General features: G+C 43.9%; 2 protein-coding genes across 3 annotated transcripts; both read right to left on the reverse strand.

Moving 5' to 3' along the window:
* Nucleotides 1-133: 133 nt before the first annotated feature.
* On the reverse strand, nt 134-7,183 carry kif3cb (kinesin family member 3Cb). Its single transcript, XM_070978616.1, has 8 exons — nt 5,462-7,183; nt 5,255-5,356; nt 4,147-4,269; nt 3,777-3,895; nt 2,840-2,953; nt 1,899-2,013; nt 1,326-1,507; nt 134-871 (listed from the first exon to the last, which is right to left on the reverse strand). Exons 1-8 carry the CDS (start codon nt 6,863-6,865, stop codon nt 721-723), a joined length of 2,310 nt encoding a protein of 769 aa, XP_070834717.1. The 5' UTR covers nt 6,866-7,183; the 3' UTR covers nt 134-720.
* A 126-nt stretch (nt 7,184-7,309) lies between these two features.
* Nucleotides 7,310-15,776, reverse strand: hadhab (hydroxyacyl-CoA dehydrogenase trifunctional multienzyme complex subunit alpha b). 2 transcript variants are annotated; one of them, XM_070978618.1, is made up of 20 exons: nt 15,624-15,776; nt 14,003-14,044; nt 13,819-13,889; nt 13,597-13,730; nt 13,208-13,346; nt 12,997-13,116; nt 12,449-12,551; nt 12,130-12,252; nt 11,904-12,022; nt 11,556-11,612; nt 11,355-11,464; nt 10,942-11,076; nt 10,620-10,791; nt 10,440-10,526; nt 10,211-10,351; nt 10,026-10,094; nt 9,652-9,847; nt 9,431-9,545; nt 9,023-9,168; nt 7,310-8,122 (listed from the first exon to the last, which is right to left on the reverse strand). In XM_070978618.1, the coding sequence occupies exons 2-20, from the start codon at nt 14,007-14,009 to the stop codon at nt 7,974-7,976; spliced, it is 2,193 nt and encodes a 730-aa protein (XP_070834719.1). In that variant the 5' UTR covers nt 14,010-14,044; nt 15,624-15,776; the 3' UTR covers nt 7,310-7,973. The 2 variants fall into 2 exon arrangements, with proteins under 2 accessions (XP_070834719.1, XP_070834718.1); XM_070978617.1 differs by lacking the exon at nt 15,624-15,776 and adding an exon at nt 14,801-15,001.
* Between the last annotated feature and the right edge of the window lie 418 nt (nt 15,777-16,194).

Raw genomic sequence — 16,194 nt, forward strand, 5'->3', positions numbered from 1 at the left:
TATAACTGTCATTTCCAAGTCTTCAGGTTTCCCACATGTATTTATAAAGCTGTCAAAAGCAATCAGGAGCAGGATCACAGGAAGACCGCAACATAACCGCAGATCATGGGAAAATACAGTAAGCAGCTCGAGATCATTTCAGCATGTTTATTATCAGGTGTAAGCAAATGGACTTTGCACGATTTCACAACTATGAAAAAATAAGGCAGCTAATCAAGAGAGCATTACAAGCTTTCTTCACATTTTTGGCTCACAATTACATTAGCTAGAAATTGAAGCAACAGTTCATCAAGCATACAGGCTAAACTATGGCGCTCCCCCCAAGAGTTGAGGCCCTCGCTTCCTCATCTGTTATGGCAAAGACCAGGTATATTTTACAGGTTTTTATGTTCTAGAAAATATGCGATTAAAGTGTTGCTGTTAAAATAAAAAAGAAATAAATTCAACCAAATTACAAATACGAACTGTAAAGATCCTCCGAACAGTTTACTGTGTCAAACCTGATTTGAGGAGATTACGTTTTGGCTGTGCTATTCACTGAGACTGACGTAAGCCACAAGAAACTACATGTTTTTTTAAGGAAACAATATATATTGTTTCTGTTTGAGTTTGAGTACATGCTTACTAAAGGGATTCTTTCTCAAAAAAATAAAAATCAAATCAAATCAAATCAAATCAAATCAAATCAAATCAAGGCATAAGATGAGATCAAGACACGTATCAGGGGCTTGTCTGAGCTGGACCACCCAGGGGAAGGTAGGCAGCAGAAGATGGCCTTTGTCTCTGAGAAGGAGAGAAACTCTGAGATTCGGATGTCAGAGAGGTGGATGATGAGGATGATGCGACGGCTGCTGCTTGCGGTGCTTGATACCTGTAGACCATGAAAAAAAAAAGATCGACTATTTAAGATGCAATGTGTTTAAATTCTAAAAATATTGCAGGACTTAGTAGGGTTGATCAATAGCATTGTACCCATAATAATCCCATTATAAAGATGAGCTAAAGCTGAAGCTAAGACCAGAAACCTGTGGCATTTAAAACTCAATAGCAGTGGGTTTGCATGTAGAAAACTCCCTTGGTATTTTGGGGGAAACTGGTCACCAGAAATGTAAAGTGGTTTGTACATGCGAAGACACTTGTATAGTGATTTAAAACTCACTTTCTGCATTTAGATTCAGCCTACCCCTTAGTTATCTGACACTATGAATGATCTTATAACTGTACATTAAGACTGACCCAACATATGATGACAACATGTAACCCTCAAAAAACACGTGAAACACACGTGTTTCACACACGTCCGCCCCTCTCAGCCACTCTCTCACCAGGATTGGGACTTCCTGACCCGTGACGACGCACTGGTCCTCCCTCTAACAATGGGAACGTTTACCAGAAGGTCCTGCATCAGCCTGGGAGAAAAGGCTCTCTCCAGGTGAGCGCCATTGAGGTTCAAGGTGAACATGGTCGGTGGAGACATGTCTAATTCCAGCAGCATGATGTTCTCAGCCTGAAAGAGCAGACCAAAGTAAAGCTATAAGAGCTTATAAGAGCTTGACTACATATGACACAGACTTCCTGTTTCCTAAACTGCTAATCTCTTAAGTCCATTTTTGGTTGCTTCTTCCACCTGTTTAACATTAAAACCCTTCCACTGATTCAGGTGCATGATCCATTCAGACTCACTGAAAGCATCTATTGTGAAGCCTTATTGATTGTTCTCTGGCATAAGATGCAACTGTTAATGCTGTGAATCGTTTCCATGGCTACAAGCATCTTCACATCTTCCAGCAAAGGAGGAGGCGGTGAACATGGAAGTAGGCTGCGAAAGACTGCTATATCACATCTCTTTCTGCGCTGTACTTCTCGCCAACTGCCCCCATGAACGTCCGAGCACTGACCTGGTATCTGCACGGGGCCCCGGCTGCCTGGGCAACAGCCATCTGTGCATATTGGCTGATCGGCCTCTTGTATCCCACAGCGGAGAGAGGCCTTCTCTTGACCTGAGTGGGTGCACTGGGATCAAGACATGTGAAAAGAAGGATTCAGTTTAATACACTTAGACTTGGTTTAGTGGTGAAGATGCAAACTCCTGGAACCTCATGGTGCCTCTTAAATGGTCAACCAATCAGCTGCCACCAGACAAATCTCTCCTGTTACCTCCCCTCAGCTTTCAAACCGTCTCAGAGAAGGGAAACGCCAAGGCTGTCTGCTTCTTCTTTATATAAAGGTGTCTGTTTCTTGGAAAGGCAGAATGCATAAATTATCTAAAGCATGTCTGGTCAGATTGCTTTACAGTCCATCTCTGTGTGACTGAGAAACGTCTGACTTTGGCGCCCTCCAGTGGTTGAGCCAGAATAGACGCCGGGGCTGGCTGATGCAAACGCTTATGCCATCATAATAATTTGAAAGATGCTCTGATCACAATTATGCAAAAGTAATCAATCAATCTATGGCTTTTATTGAAGGATTTTATCATTTGTGCTTAAATGCTGCAGTCTAAGCCTGCTTAATCTATTTATACTGTACTGTCACTGATTTCCTACATTTCCCAGAATGCTGAGTGACAGCCCATAGAGAAGGAAGGTGCAGTCACATTCAGGTGTAATATAAGGAAGAAAAAAATAGGACTATTAGAGTTAAACATTTCAAACTCGTCATCACCTCACAGCTGCATTTCTTTATGGTCTATTCGATTACTGATGCGGAAATTTGGATTTCACTAAGTAAGTTGATTAGTTTACTGATGTTACTGATTTCCTATTTGCTTCAGAGGATTTTTCTCTCTCTACTGTCCCATGTACAGTAGTTCATGTCAGCAATGTGAAATGGATCCACTTACCTCTCTGGAAGGACCGGCTGGAGTCTCCATTGATCCTCCTCACTGTCAAAGTGCAGCCTGTTAATGATCTTGTTCTTTTCCTCTGGAGGTATAAAATTCTCGATCAAAAGATACCTGAAATATGAAATGCAAGCTTCCGTCAGCAGGAGGGATTCCATTAAAGCAACACACTCAACTTTTCACGCCTGGAAAATGGAGAAAATAGTGTCATCCCTCTGCCCATTAAACAAACTGCTTAGCAAGCAGCAGCAAGCCTTTCCTTCCCAGCCGACTCAGTTTACATCCTGACTGATCCCTTAAGAACAAAATGCACTCAAACGCCATTGATTCACCTCTTGATCGTAACAACATTTAGATACACAGCAGCTATAGTGGGAAATGAAAAAAAAAAAAAGAAAAAGAAGAAAAAAGGTATAATTATGACATTGTGGTGCTTAATTCTACCTTATCTGTGTTGTTAAAAATATTTATTTCAAGTTTTTATCAATACATACAAACATAATATTCTGTGGAATCCTAATGAAATGTTTGTTTAGCCAGGAAATCCTCCTGTTTTCATTCCTTTAAGGGTCAATGTAGCTGATAATAGTGCCAACGATAATATACACGATAATAACTGCACAGTGAAAATCTCATACTGTTGCAAGCCTGCTGATTACAGTCCAGAAAACATTTATGAGTGTGATACTGTCTGATAGCATCCAGTGATAACAGATTGAAATGTGTAACCACAGTGACTCTTTATGACCACAGCTCTTTAGCAGCCATGATTAAACAACGTGCTTTGTTAACTCTTTGGTCTAAGCAGCACAACAACAATCCTTTTTAACGCTCCTCTCTGCCTTTATATTCACGGTTATGATGGAAATGAAACAGAAAGTCGCGTGTGATGAAGAGGAGAAGGCAGCAGCGCAGTCCTGCGTCTATGTGCACTCACTTGTACTTGAGCTCTCTGGTCAGTTCAGTCTGTGTCTGTTCGAGCTCCTGTCTGGTTGTGATGTGCTCAGCAATGACATCTCTCATCTCTGCCTTCACCAGCTGTAGTTTGGCATACAACTGGACAGAACGGGAGCATTTCAATTACCAGTGCACACTGAACAAAAGAATAATCTTCTCTGCCAATCAGAATGTGATTATTCCTGAACACCAGGAAGTGAGAGTTGGGTACCTGCAGTGTCACCTCCCGTACTGATGTTTCTCTTGGAAAACGGATTATTAATTGCAAATAAGACTGACTGACTTAATCATGATGAATTGCCTCTGCAATAATGGCACAGTGGGACACGTCAGCGGGTGAGTCATCTTACCCTTCTCAGCTTCTTTGTCTTGAGTTCCACCTCCTGCTGCAGGGAGGAGAACGTCTCCTTCATTTCCAAAGTCTCCTCATCCTGCAGCATCATCTGCTGCTGGATCTCTCGCTCCCGTCTTATCTGCAAACCAGACAGAACATTCAGGTCCATTAAAGAGACGCACAGAGAGCACAACCTTCAATGTCTCAGATCAGTCAAGACCGGATTCCAAAACAGTTGGGACGCGGTGAAAAACATGAATAAAAAAGTGTTCCTGAGTCCATGTAGTAATATCCCTTATACAATCATGTGTTCACAAAGTGATGAACCTCTCTCCATCCTCTTTGTGAGCGACTGAACCTTTCATGGATGCTTCTTTCATACCCAATCATGATACTACCACCTGTTACCAATTGACCCGTTTACCTGTGGAACGTTCCAAACAGGTGTTTTTGGAGCGCCTGTTTGGACTTTCCCAGTCTTTGAAACGTGTCCCTGCATCAAATTCAGAATGAGCAGATATTTACAAAAATCAATGAACATTAAATAGATTGTCTTTGTACTGTTTTCAGTTGAGCATATGTCAAAAAAAGATTAGCAAATGATCACAATCTGTTTTATTTATGTTTTTCACAGTGTCCCAACTTCTCTGGAATCGGGTTTCTAGTTTCAATATCATTATTTTTGCATATAAAATATTTAGAAAAAGAAAAATGCTGGAGCCTATCCCAGCTGTCAACGGGCGAGAGGCGGGGTCGGTCGCCAGTCGATCGCAGGGCAACATATGCAGACAGACAAACCATTCATGCTCACACTCACACCTAAGGACAATTAAGAGTCACCAATTAACCTAATGAGCATGTTTTTGGTCTGTGGGAGGAAGCCGGAGTGCCCGGAGAGAACCCCCGGGAAGAACATGCAAACTTCACACAGAAAGGCCGGGGACCAAACCTTCCTGTTGTGAGGCACGCGAACTACCTGCTGCGCCACCGTGCCGCCCCTCAATAAACAGTGTTTAATGTATTTCTATCAGCATCAGTATCTGTTTTTGGGTTGTATTACATGGACTCAAAAGTATGTTCATATGGAGAACTGCTGTGGGATTACTTGAATCAGTATCATTTACCTGTTCTGCAATTTCTTGCCTCTTCAGCTCCAGCATTTTCTGCTGCTCGTTGGTGTGATCTATTATAGTCTTTCCTCCAACCAACAGTTTGCTCTCCATGGCCTGCAAACAAAGAACTATCATGAATTATTTATGCAAATTTCTTTTGTGTCTCCTTTACTAGACGCTGTACTGTATTACAACAAGGCACGTGCTCTTCACGAGTACCTTATATTTCTCGATGATCTTCTCCAGAGCATCTTGGTCCCACTGCATGTCCTCCACGCTTTTTCTGTTTTCATTCAGGTGCTTCAGCTTCTCGCCTCCTCCCTGGCAGGTGAACACCCTGGGGACGTCTCCTCCCTCCTTCGTGCGATGCTTCACCTCTTGTTCCTCCTCCAGAGCTTTCCACACATCCGCATCCCTCTCTCTGAGCATCTCCTCCTCCATACCGGCCATGCTCTTACTCAGTCTTTTGCTGTTCCTTCTCCTCCTCCTCTCCTTGGCGAGCATCCCTCGTTCCTCCAGCTGCGCTTTCAAGCGCGCGATCTCCTCCTGGAACTCCCTCAGCAGGGCATCTTTGGGGTCCTCGTTAATCCGAGGTTTGTTCTTTATGTTCTTGGCCCTGCTGGCGTACCTCAGCGTGGCCAGGGACTCGTCAAAGTTCTTGTGCGATGGCCCCACTGTTGCGATCATCACCGTCTTTGCGTTCCCACCCAGCGAGTCCTGGAGCAAGCGCGTCAGCTTGGAGTCCCTGTACGGGACGTGGGTGCTCTTCCCGTCCACCAGGGCGGAGATGACATTCCCCAGGGCGGAGAGGGACAGGTTGATCTTGGCTGCTTCCTTCAGTCGCTTCCCTTTGGCACCTGTCTTGCTCTGGCGCTCGCTGCCCGCCAGGTCGACCATGTTCAGCTTCCCGACGCGGATGTGGTCCTGGCCGTCCGGGCCCACTTCGCTGCACTCCACCGTGATGACGAAGATCGCGTGGGAGCGTGAGCTGCGTTCATTCATGTTGGTGAAGCCCACGGACCTGGACTGGTTCCCGATGTTCATCACATGCTCGATCTCTGTGGCGTTCTTCGTCACCACTGAAGACAGGTCTTTGACGTACACACCAAAGTCCGGGTTCTCTTTCAGATCCAGTTTCTTGTTGTTGTCTTTGCACAGCAGGTCTCTGATTTCCTCCTGGTAGATCTCCAGGTAGGATGACCTCACCAGGTATTTCTGATTCTGAGTTCTGGATATTTGTGTGAAAATGTGATGAAATGAATTCGGTATAACCCCTCTCATGTCTGGGTCGTTGGAAACCCCTTGCATGGTGTGCGTTTTACCTGTCCCCGTCTGGCCGTAGGCAAATATGGTCCCGTTGAAGCCCTGGAGGACGGACTCCACCAGAGGTCTCACCGCATCATCATAAATGTCGCCCTGCTTTGAATCCCAGCCGTACACGGAATCAAACGTGAATACTTTCATGGGATCATCAGGTGGTGCCTTCGGGTTCCTGATGGTGATCTGTCCCAGCTTGTCATCGATGGCCAGGATGTTTTCACTGTCCGCTTTCTCCTCCCTCTTGCTGAAGGGCCGGCAGCGGACCACCACCCTGACCGCCTCGCAGTGTTTGCTTTTAGACATTTCGGTCACAGATTAAAAGCATCGCGTTAAAACAGCCATTTTCTCGGGCGGGGTCCTCAGTTTTCCTTCTCCGCACAGGTGCGAGCAGCTTCTACTTCATTCGGCCAAAGACAGGACGGACACACCTCATGCGCGCCGCTTTCATCATCCCGACGGACGCAGCGTCTCCTCCGCCCTCAGCATCCTTCAGAAAGAAGACGATGCGATGAGATATGAGAGGATGCTGCTGGAGGAAAAACACCCAGCCAGCCCGGCCCAGCCCACACAGCCTCCCCGCGGAACACACCCTGCTCTGCGGACAATGGAAACGACACATGTGACCTGCGCAGCGCATCGGATTGGAGCGCATCTCCTCATGGCACTCAGCTATGGTCTAATTCCGTAACGGTGATAAATTACCCTCCGACTAGCACGTGAACGCACCTTCAGAGGAGAAACAGCGGGTTTTGCTTCAATATCACTTTATTGAGCATTCACATTTACATCACGTTTCAAACCAGGCCACGCAGTTTTTAATGTACAAAAAAAGAGAGAAGACACGCGCTGGACGTTTTGGTGGACATTCATCAGTAATGAATTTGCAGGTTGGAAAATCATTTTAATTCTGCCTCTACAGCATCTTTACATCAACAATGTGTGAATAATTAGCCTGCAGCTTAACCTATACAGCAAGTCAATCAATAATGTTTAAGTACAAAAAACGTCATTCATTTCTGTTGATATCACACACCCAATTGCCAGTTAATTAGGCACACCTAGCCAAAGATAATGCAGTCATATACAACAGCCCTGCAAGACATCCAACCTCCATGAAGGTTGTAAAGCTCATTTTTGTTGAGGCTTTTGTCCACTGCATGTACATCAGTGAGCGTAGGCTAAATGACAAACGCCTCTATGTATCCTCTCTACACACCGCATATAACACGACACAGATCGAGGCGTAAACACTCGTCTCAAACTGAACATTACAACCTTCATAAAAGGAGGATTCACTGCAGGATTGTTGCATTAGAGTCAGCTCGGTGAACCTTGTGGATTATGTTATTGTTAGGCACATTCTAGCGGTGGGCCCGGAGTCCTACTCAAAGCTACTGGCACACGTGGTGGATCATTTCTTGTGAAATTTCTTGCTTGGATCCTTTGCGTGATCCAGTAGGAGCTGGCATGGCGTGAAATGGTTCCCGTAGACGGCTTCATACTGCCTCATCTTCTCCACCAGCTTGTCGGCGCCAAAGGAATCCACGAAGCGGAAAGGTCCTGGAAGCGGCAAGATAGAAAGTTAGACATCTTTTCCCAAGGATACGTGTCAAATAGGGGGGTTCTGTAAACACCAGAGGGGTGTTTTATAAAGCCAGATTACTGGTTAAGCTTTTAAATCAGGCTTATTGTCAGGAAGTTGTTTCATTAAGGAAGTTTGATCAAATCTGCCAAAGCTTATCCTTCCACACTCGCCTGTTTCTGCCTGTAACCAGCGTTACAATCACTCTGCTGGACTGAAACAGTGTTCCAATAAAAGGTTCCCATTAACTATTTCCAGTGAACAGTCAACGTGTACTTTGACAGTTTGGCCAGTCGGATGATCTAAATGTGTACTTTATATCTGACCTCTAATCAGTCTTTATCAGTACAGTCTTAGATATCTCTCCTTGGCAGTATTCCTATCATCATGTTTGTTATGCCCTGCAATTAAAATAAAGATAATAATCAACCTTGATGCAAACACAGGACTTCAAAGCAGACACTTCTTATTGGCCTTCTTATTACCGGCAATACTGTTCATTTTCATTCTTATTTTATTCTGAGTGTTACAATTGTTGCTCCTCTGTGGCCACAGACGCCACAGTTTTGCCTTTTTGTCTTTTTACTTCGCTGTGAATTGATGTGATCAGTGTTTGGTCTGAGCTTCAAAGTCTTTCACTTAAGTCTGATGATACTGCTTCAGCTCTGTTAGGCTCATTCAAGGCAGACTTTCCAGGAGACACCTTTATCAAACACACCTCGACTGAGTTACTGAACTATAAATAACACTGGAGAAATAGGTTAAGGTCCTCATTTCATCCTGTAATGCTTCCTCACTACCACTTTGTGGCCTTTCAACTTCACGTGAATCACAGAACAAAATGACCCAGTGTAAGGGCGGTAAGTCTGAACTCTGACCTCCGAGGCAGGGGGGGAATCCCAGGCCAAACACGGCCCCGATGTCTCCTTCCAGCGGGCCGTTCAAAATGCCCTCTTGCAAACACAGCACGGCCTCGTTGACAAATCGAGAAATGAGTCTGTACTGCACGTCAGAGTCTGATGAGCTGTGAGAAGGTTCAGTAAGAACAGAGAATTTCAGTATTTAGACACCTGCAGTAAAACGTCGTGTAATGTCAGGACACAACAGGTTTTGTTTTGTCTATCGAAACATAAATTAATTCCAGGTCTTATAAATAATAAATTGAACAATTTGTCTAAATCAGCATCATGTACCTTTATACTCGCAATGATAAGAGTAATTTTCTAAATGATATAAGACTGAAATCTCTGCATCATTACTTCTACAACTGTCCCGTGCCAACTTACACAGCAGGATTTGGTGTCATCTTGTATTTTGCAAGGATGTCTCCAATCTCTGGGTTGACCTCCTTGGTCTTGAGTCCTGGCTGGTAGATGTAGCAACCCTTTCCAGATTTGCGGCCTTGAGAATAAAAACCCCCCACAAGGATTAACATATTTTACTAAAATACGTACACATAACCTTCTTTGTTGATCTAAAACTGGGCAGAGAGCCTCCCATGTGATACCCTTGAATCCCAGGTCCACCATGGTCTTCAGAACCTCCACATTTCCGCCACCAAAGCGGGAGCCGAAAGCTTTGCCGAGGTCCTCGGCCACGTGGGCGGCGACGTCGATACCGACTTCATCAGCCAGTGTAGCTGCTCCCACTGGGAAGCCAAAGCCTGTGGTGAGTGCATCCAGCTTCTTGGGGTCAACTCCTTCCTGCGAGTGCGAATGGATAAATTAAGAATACAGTACGAACAACAGCTTTCCTGGAACAGTGAATGTGCTTTGTTCAAGTGAACCGACTCTGTTCACGTCAGGTCCCAAATCCTCCCCTGCAACGCGAAACAAATACAGTATTCACAGCTGCATTTTCTACTGAAGGAATACTACGAACCTGAAGTACTCGTACTGCTTCAGCCAACATGGGAGCCAGACACCTTGTCGTATAGAATCCAGGTCCATCCTGCAAAGACGTATTTGATTAAAGAACAATGTTACTTTCTTTTAACGCTTTTGTATTTAGGAATTTCCTCGCAGGCTGGATCAAACTGTCTCGCCATGGAGGCAGGAGGTTCTCACCCCAACCACTATGATGATCTTGCCCTGCTTCAGGCCCACGGCCACAGCCGCGGCCGTGGTGTCCTTTGACGTCTGATCAGTGGTTATAATCTCAAGCAGCTGCATCTTGTCCACTGGAGAGAAGTAGTGCATTCCAACCACCTGAGGACACAGAAAATATTCAGCAACAGTGTTTTTGTGTTTATTTATTGATTTAGGAACACACTTAAACTACAAGGCGAGGGCAAACCTTGTCTGGCCTCTTGCTGGCAGCAGCGATTTCCTTGATGGGCAGAGCAGATGTGTTGGTGGCAAATATGCAGTGAGGGGGAACCACCTGCAGACAAGTGTTTGTTAGGTCGTAGCTCACAGTCACAGCTGAACAACGATACAACAAGACTGTCCTGGATTTAAACTCAGTCACACTTACAGCCTCCACCTCCTTCAGGACCGCATGCTTGATCTTAATGTCTTCAAACACAGCTTCGATCACCATGTCGACGTTCTCAAAGCCGCTGTAATCCAGCTGGCCCGTCAAGTTGGACAGAATGGAGTCTCTCTGGAATGAAGTGATGGCCTTCCTTTTGGTCTTGTCGTTGAGTCTTGTTTAAAATAAAGAGTCAAATGATTAATGGGCAAACTTTAAGATCACTCACTGCTGACTTAAACGTTTAAGTTTATTCTAGCTTTTCACCAAACGTGCAGTCAGGATGTGAATGAAACACTAAAAAATGGCTGACATGATAACCTACCCTTTGTAGACCTGCTGCTCTCCCTTGGCCAGTCCATCCACAGTGGTGTCCTTCAGGATTGTGTGCACACCTTTGTCCACACTCACCTGTGCGATACCTGCTCCCATCAGGCCTGCTCCCAAGATGCCAAGAGTCCTAGCGGTAAGCAACAAAAGACAGACAAGTTATCCGCCAGCTCAAAAGAACAGCAGACGAAAGGAAGATTATACTGCCTTTAAACCAAAGACTCTGGATAATCTCCTGTTTGCCATCAGCGTAAATGTGTCAACAAGAGCATGAGACCTGGCTTCGTCCTTAGTGCCGACAATCTATGTAACCATGAGCACACAAACTGATCTGAAATGTCAAATGCAGGTTGAACATGTGTCCTGCATCAACCACAAGCTTTGAATGCGCTTCATATATATACTTACTTCACTTCTCTTTCAGGAGTTCCAAAGCGGTTCTTCTTGCACGCCACTTGACCGTGATAGAGACCCATCAGGGCAGCCGATTCTTTGGTTTTTGACAACTGACCAAAATACTGTGACAGACATGAAAATTGGTGATGCTCACTTGCACAATGTGCTACTGTAAATACAAAACTCTGCAAGATGTAGGCCGACGAACCTTACCTGAGACTCGAGCAGGTATCCGGCACTGGGGCCTTTTTCCACTCCTGTCTGCACACACTGAGGAGGACAAAAAAAGTCACGTTAAAATGAGACCAACCTGATCATTGACAAAGCAGAGGAGACAAAAGAGACTGTTAGTCTACCAAACCTTGTTTTCATATTTAACAAGCTGAGGCCGATGAATGTTTGGTGTTTTAACCGACAAATGAATTAAACATTATTCACCTGACGCTTTAGACAATCGACCCATTTCAACACTATTTTCCACTAAACAGACACAGTAACACACATTGGTTGGACTCATTTTGCTACAAATGGACAAGAATACTTGTAGAGAGCTTTACTTACTTCAATTATTTTCAGGGGTGCTGGATAAAGCCCCTTGCTCTGCTTCATAACTTTATTGTGGACCGTTTTGTAAATCTGATTCCGTACCAGTGAAAAGCTCATAACGTAGTCCTGAATTTCTACGGAGAAAGAACATGAACTCTGTAAAGTAGTGCTTTTTATTCATGATGATTTTATTCGGGACTACTACGGCTGAAATTCTCAAATGAAATGAAACCCAACTTACTCTGCATCATGCCTTTCTCTTTGCCAACTTTGAGCTTCTTATTGGCGAGCCCTTTGGCACATTCGATGGCAACTTCCTCGAGGTACTCAATTGTTCTTTCCTCTGAACTCTTCAGCCCAGGTCCTGCAATATGAATATGTCGTGCATAGATTAATCCTCACCTAAAGTTCTACCGACGCACAGTAAAATACTCTACTGTGTTACAGTGAGTAGAGATTTACAGACTTCAGAGTACAATTTATACAGGTGGTAATACTTTAAAAAATACAATTTGAAGCGGGTCAGTGTTTTTAATCATATACAGGTCAAGTCATGTTACCTAGGGTGTCTACAAGGTGGTCGACCAGGCCTATCTTCTTGGCTTTGTCTGCTCGAATGTTTCTTCCTGTCAGCATCATGTCAAAGGCAGCAGGCAGACCAAGCTAAAAAGAAATGAAAGAAAACACGTGCGAACCGGTTTATCATCAGTGTTGAGGGTGTGTTGTGCTCTGCAGAGTGGATAAAGAGAAAACAAACTTTCATGCTATGAATAGAAGTTTTATCATAATTAATCATAATCCTGCCCTTCCAAGGACAGAGTTGTTGAAAACCTGACATGATGAGGGGCAGGGAGATATAATCTGTCTGCTGGTTTGCAGGGTCTCAAAGGGGGGTGTAAACAATTACAAGCATTAACCAGATTATTTTGCAGCACAGCGTAGCCCTCCCAGGTCTCTTCCTGATACTATGATCTAACCATCATAGGATGCTTTCAGATACTATGATCTGTCATCCTGCGTACTGTTTGTTTTTTTTGACTTCAAGTCTCAAAATTTAAACAGTGAGCAGAATCACTGCAAATTTGGGGAATATAATCCCTGTACTAACCATTTTGGGGAGTCTCTGAGTACCACCAGCTCCAGGCAGAAGACCAATCATTACTTCAGGAACAGCAAGAGCGGTTTTCTTGTTCTTGGTTGCAATTCTGTACTGGCAGGCAATGACAAACTGAAATGCAAAAAAGGCCATTAGACAACACATTATTATCAATCATCCTGGTCAAATAGGTGCAATATAGTTAAACATATAGTTTGTTTACCTCTAGGCCTGCTCCAAGGCAAGTGCCGTTGATGGCAGCAACAATGGGTTTTGAAGAGTGTTCTATCAAATTGAACATCTTCTGCCCTTCCTGAGCGAGTTTGGTGACGTCCTCTGCGGTCTCGCAGCCTTGGATCATACTGTGACAGACATGGAGTGTATTAAAAGAATCCCAGTAAATGCAATGGTGGTCATTGTGACAATCAATTCAACTAGGATAGAAGATCTCAATGCTGTGGTTGCATGATACTCATTTGTGTTGCGTTTCAGCAGCAATACCACACATAAGAAGACGTAATGCTTATAGAAACTGCACAATAATACTGCACAATAAACAAGACATGCACATTAAGTGACTAAAGTTCGACACACACGAATGATTAATCTTACTTGATATCAGCTCCTGCAAGGAAGCAACCCGGCTTAGTGGAGATTATGACACCACAGCGGACAGCGTCGTTTGCCATCAGCTCATTCATGACATCTTTCAGCTCATCTTTCATGCGAGTTGACAGTGTGTTAACCTGGAAGGTGAAATGATCGTTAGGTTCACCTTACACCTGCGTAATTCAGAAGTGAAAGCCGTCACATTGACCGTTAATGAGCTCACACCTTGGAGTTTGGGTCGTTCATCCGTACGACAGCAACACTGTCCTTGACTTCATAGTTCACGTGAGTTCGGGCTAAAAATAGAGGGAAGATAGAGTACATATTTACAGTGAGAAAATAACTGTGTCATTGGACAGGCTGACATACTTTTTACCTATATGCTATATAAATGTGATCTTGGAATTACCTTCCATTGCTGGCACTATTGAGAAGGTGCGAAAAGTACTGCCTGTAAAGGAAAATGACAGCAAGCAATGCATTATTACAGTCATGCCCAACATAAGTCATCCCACCTGCCGCACACGGCCTGGCTGCTTCACCCTTCCTGTTTATATCAAAACCATTATATTAATGTTTAACAACAGTAATCCAACAAAACGTGGTCGTACAACACACAGACGGTATACAATGAGTTGTTAATGTTATATTGCCATGACCTCAGATGGTCTAGGCCATACTGTGCGATCCAGTGGAAAATGACCCTTCACCTACATTCTCCGCCTACCGGTCAGACACATAGAGGCAACAGTCACTATCACGATGGCAAATCAGTGGCACAAGTCTTCAAATCCCCGTCTGAACGGTCTTAACAGATGCACCTTACAGTCAAAAGTGGAAGCAGGCTGATATTAAGTTTTAATTTTGGGGCCTCGGGACTTAATTTGCCCGATTCCGTAGCAGCGAGCTAGCTAGCACAGATAGCAAGTCTACATTTAAAGTTTGCTAGCTGAAACAAGAAGTCCACACGCTTCACTTTCAATGAATAGTCTACTTAGACTTTCACTGACATATGCGTTTGCTGGAAAAACAAAATGACATGGAGCACTATCACACACTGCTGCGTTATGTTACATTATTCCAAGCTAACAGCTAGTCTAACAAGCTAATTACCCATCGACGGCAGCTGGCAACTGCCCCATTTTCGGTATCATTCACCGCGCTGGTTTTCTGTATTTCTTAAAAACGACATGCGGGTAATTTCTACCTGAGTAGAGAGGATATCTCCTTGATAGCAATCTGGAAAGAACACCAAGGGCTCTCACACCAGCCATCTTGGGAGCGGAGGTCAGTGAGGAGTAGTGTGGTGTGGGGACAGTTCACTCGCTGTCATAGATACTTAACAAAAAAGCAAGACTGCCGACTTTGTCCCACTTCCTGAAACGACCATTCGAATCAGTAAATGATTGGCTTGTTTTACTGAAAGTGCCCGCAAATCATTGGCTGACTATGAGGAACTCGCAGCTCATTGGACTTTCAAGGACTACAAAACGCCTCTTGACGCAGCCACCTCCCATGCCTGAAATAAACCAAAAATCCGACTGGAAATCCTTGTGTTTTAAATTCACGTTGACATTTTAAATAAGCATCTGAGATATTGCAGTCATTACAAATGCGTACACAGGCAATTACTGGACCACAACAAAGCAATAGCTGTCTGCTAATCAGTGTTTTTACCTGAGCATTTGACAATAAATGATCCTTATGAATTCTTTTTTATATATGATGTTAGGTGTGCATAAAATGTGCCATCTGTTTCAGCTATTTCCACTGCAAGGAGTTTCTTGACGACGAGATATTAATTGCGCACGTCTCCGCAACGACGCAGTTTGGATTTCAAGCTATTTACTGGAGGTGTAAAGTCGAGCAAAAGGCACATTCTGGCAGCCTGGCAACATAATATGTAAAATACAATACAATACAATACAATACAATACAATACAATACAATACAATACAATACATTTTAAAGATAAAATCACTGGTGTACTTCAGAGTCAGAGCAGTCTAGCATTCAGACCTACCGCTCACCTCACAGGGATCTTCAACAGTTCCTGCAAAAGTCTATCACAGCTGACGATTACTTTCACCGCGAAGCAAACTTGTCCACTTGTACCTCACAACAGACAGGCGTGACGGTCAAAGACCAGTTCGCACCTAAATTAAAAATTTATCTCCCTTCCTGTATCCGAAATGGACCACAGCACAAAGGTGACACCCTGTGTGCGAATTGGTGAACTACATTGACATCAGCCTCTATTTGGGGGAAATGGCTTCTACACAGGCACACAGGCTGCACTGCAGAGTGGGCAGGGGTAATTACAGATTAATGATAAAGCCTTTTATTCATGCAGCCACTCATCACCAGCAGCACTTTGCATTTATTTCCATTTTTTCTACAACCGGTCAAACCTTATGACTTCCTTTGAAATGAACATATCTCATGGTTGCCTCAAATTAAAACAGAAATGGAAAATTAAAAACTACTAAGGAAAATAATTATTGAGAATTTAATTTCATATTTATTTACCTCAGCTGACAGGAACTGATCATTTTGGAGATATGCTGTCTGTCTTGTCCAACAACTTTCTGTTTCATACCA

Source organism: Chaetodon trifascialis, chromosome 14 (assembly GCF_039877785.1).
Source record: "Chaetodon trifascialis isolate fChaTrf1 chromosome 14, fChaTrf1.hap1, whole genome shotgun sequence".
Taxonomy (NCBI): domain Eukaryota; kingdom Metazoa; phylum Chordata; class Actinopteri; order Chaetodontiformes; family Chaetodontidae; genus Chaetodon; species Chaetodon trifascialis.

Bases quoted from the DNA above. Each gene is read 5' to 3' on its own strand.
- kif3cb (XM_070978616.1), bottom strand. From the start codon at position 6,865: ATGTCTAAAAGCAAACACTGCGAGGCGGTCAGGGTGGTGGTCCGCTGC. The intron at 4,270-5,254 runs GTAAATGATACT...TCTGGTTTGCAG, and splicing joins GGCAAGAAATTGCAGAACAG to ATAAGACGGGAGCGAGAGAT. The intron at 2,954-3,776 runs GTGAGTGCACAT...TTCATATTTCAG, and splicing joins ACCAGAGAGCTCAAGTACAA to GTATCTTTTGATCGAGAATT.
- hadhab (XM_070978617.1), bottom strand. From the start codon at position 14,867: ATGGCTGGTGTGAGAGCCCTTGGTGTTCTTTCCAGATTGCTATCAAGG. The intron at 13,731-13,818 runs GTGTGAGCTCAT...TTCACCTTCCAG, and splicing joins TGAACGACCCAAACTCCAAG to GTTAACACACTGTCAACTCG. The intron at 11,613-11,903 runs GTAAGTAAAGCT...TGTCCTCCTCAG, and splicing joins CACCCCTGAAAATAATTGAA to TGTGTGCAGACAGGAGTGGA.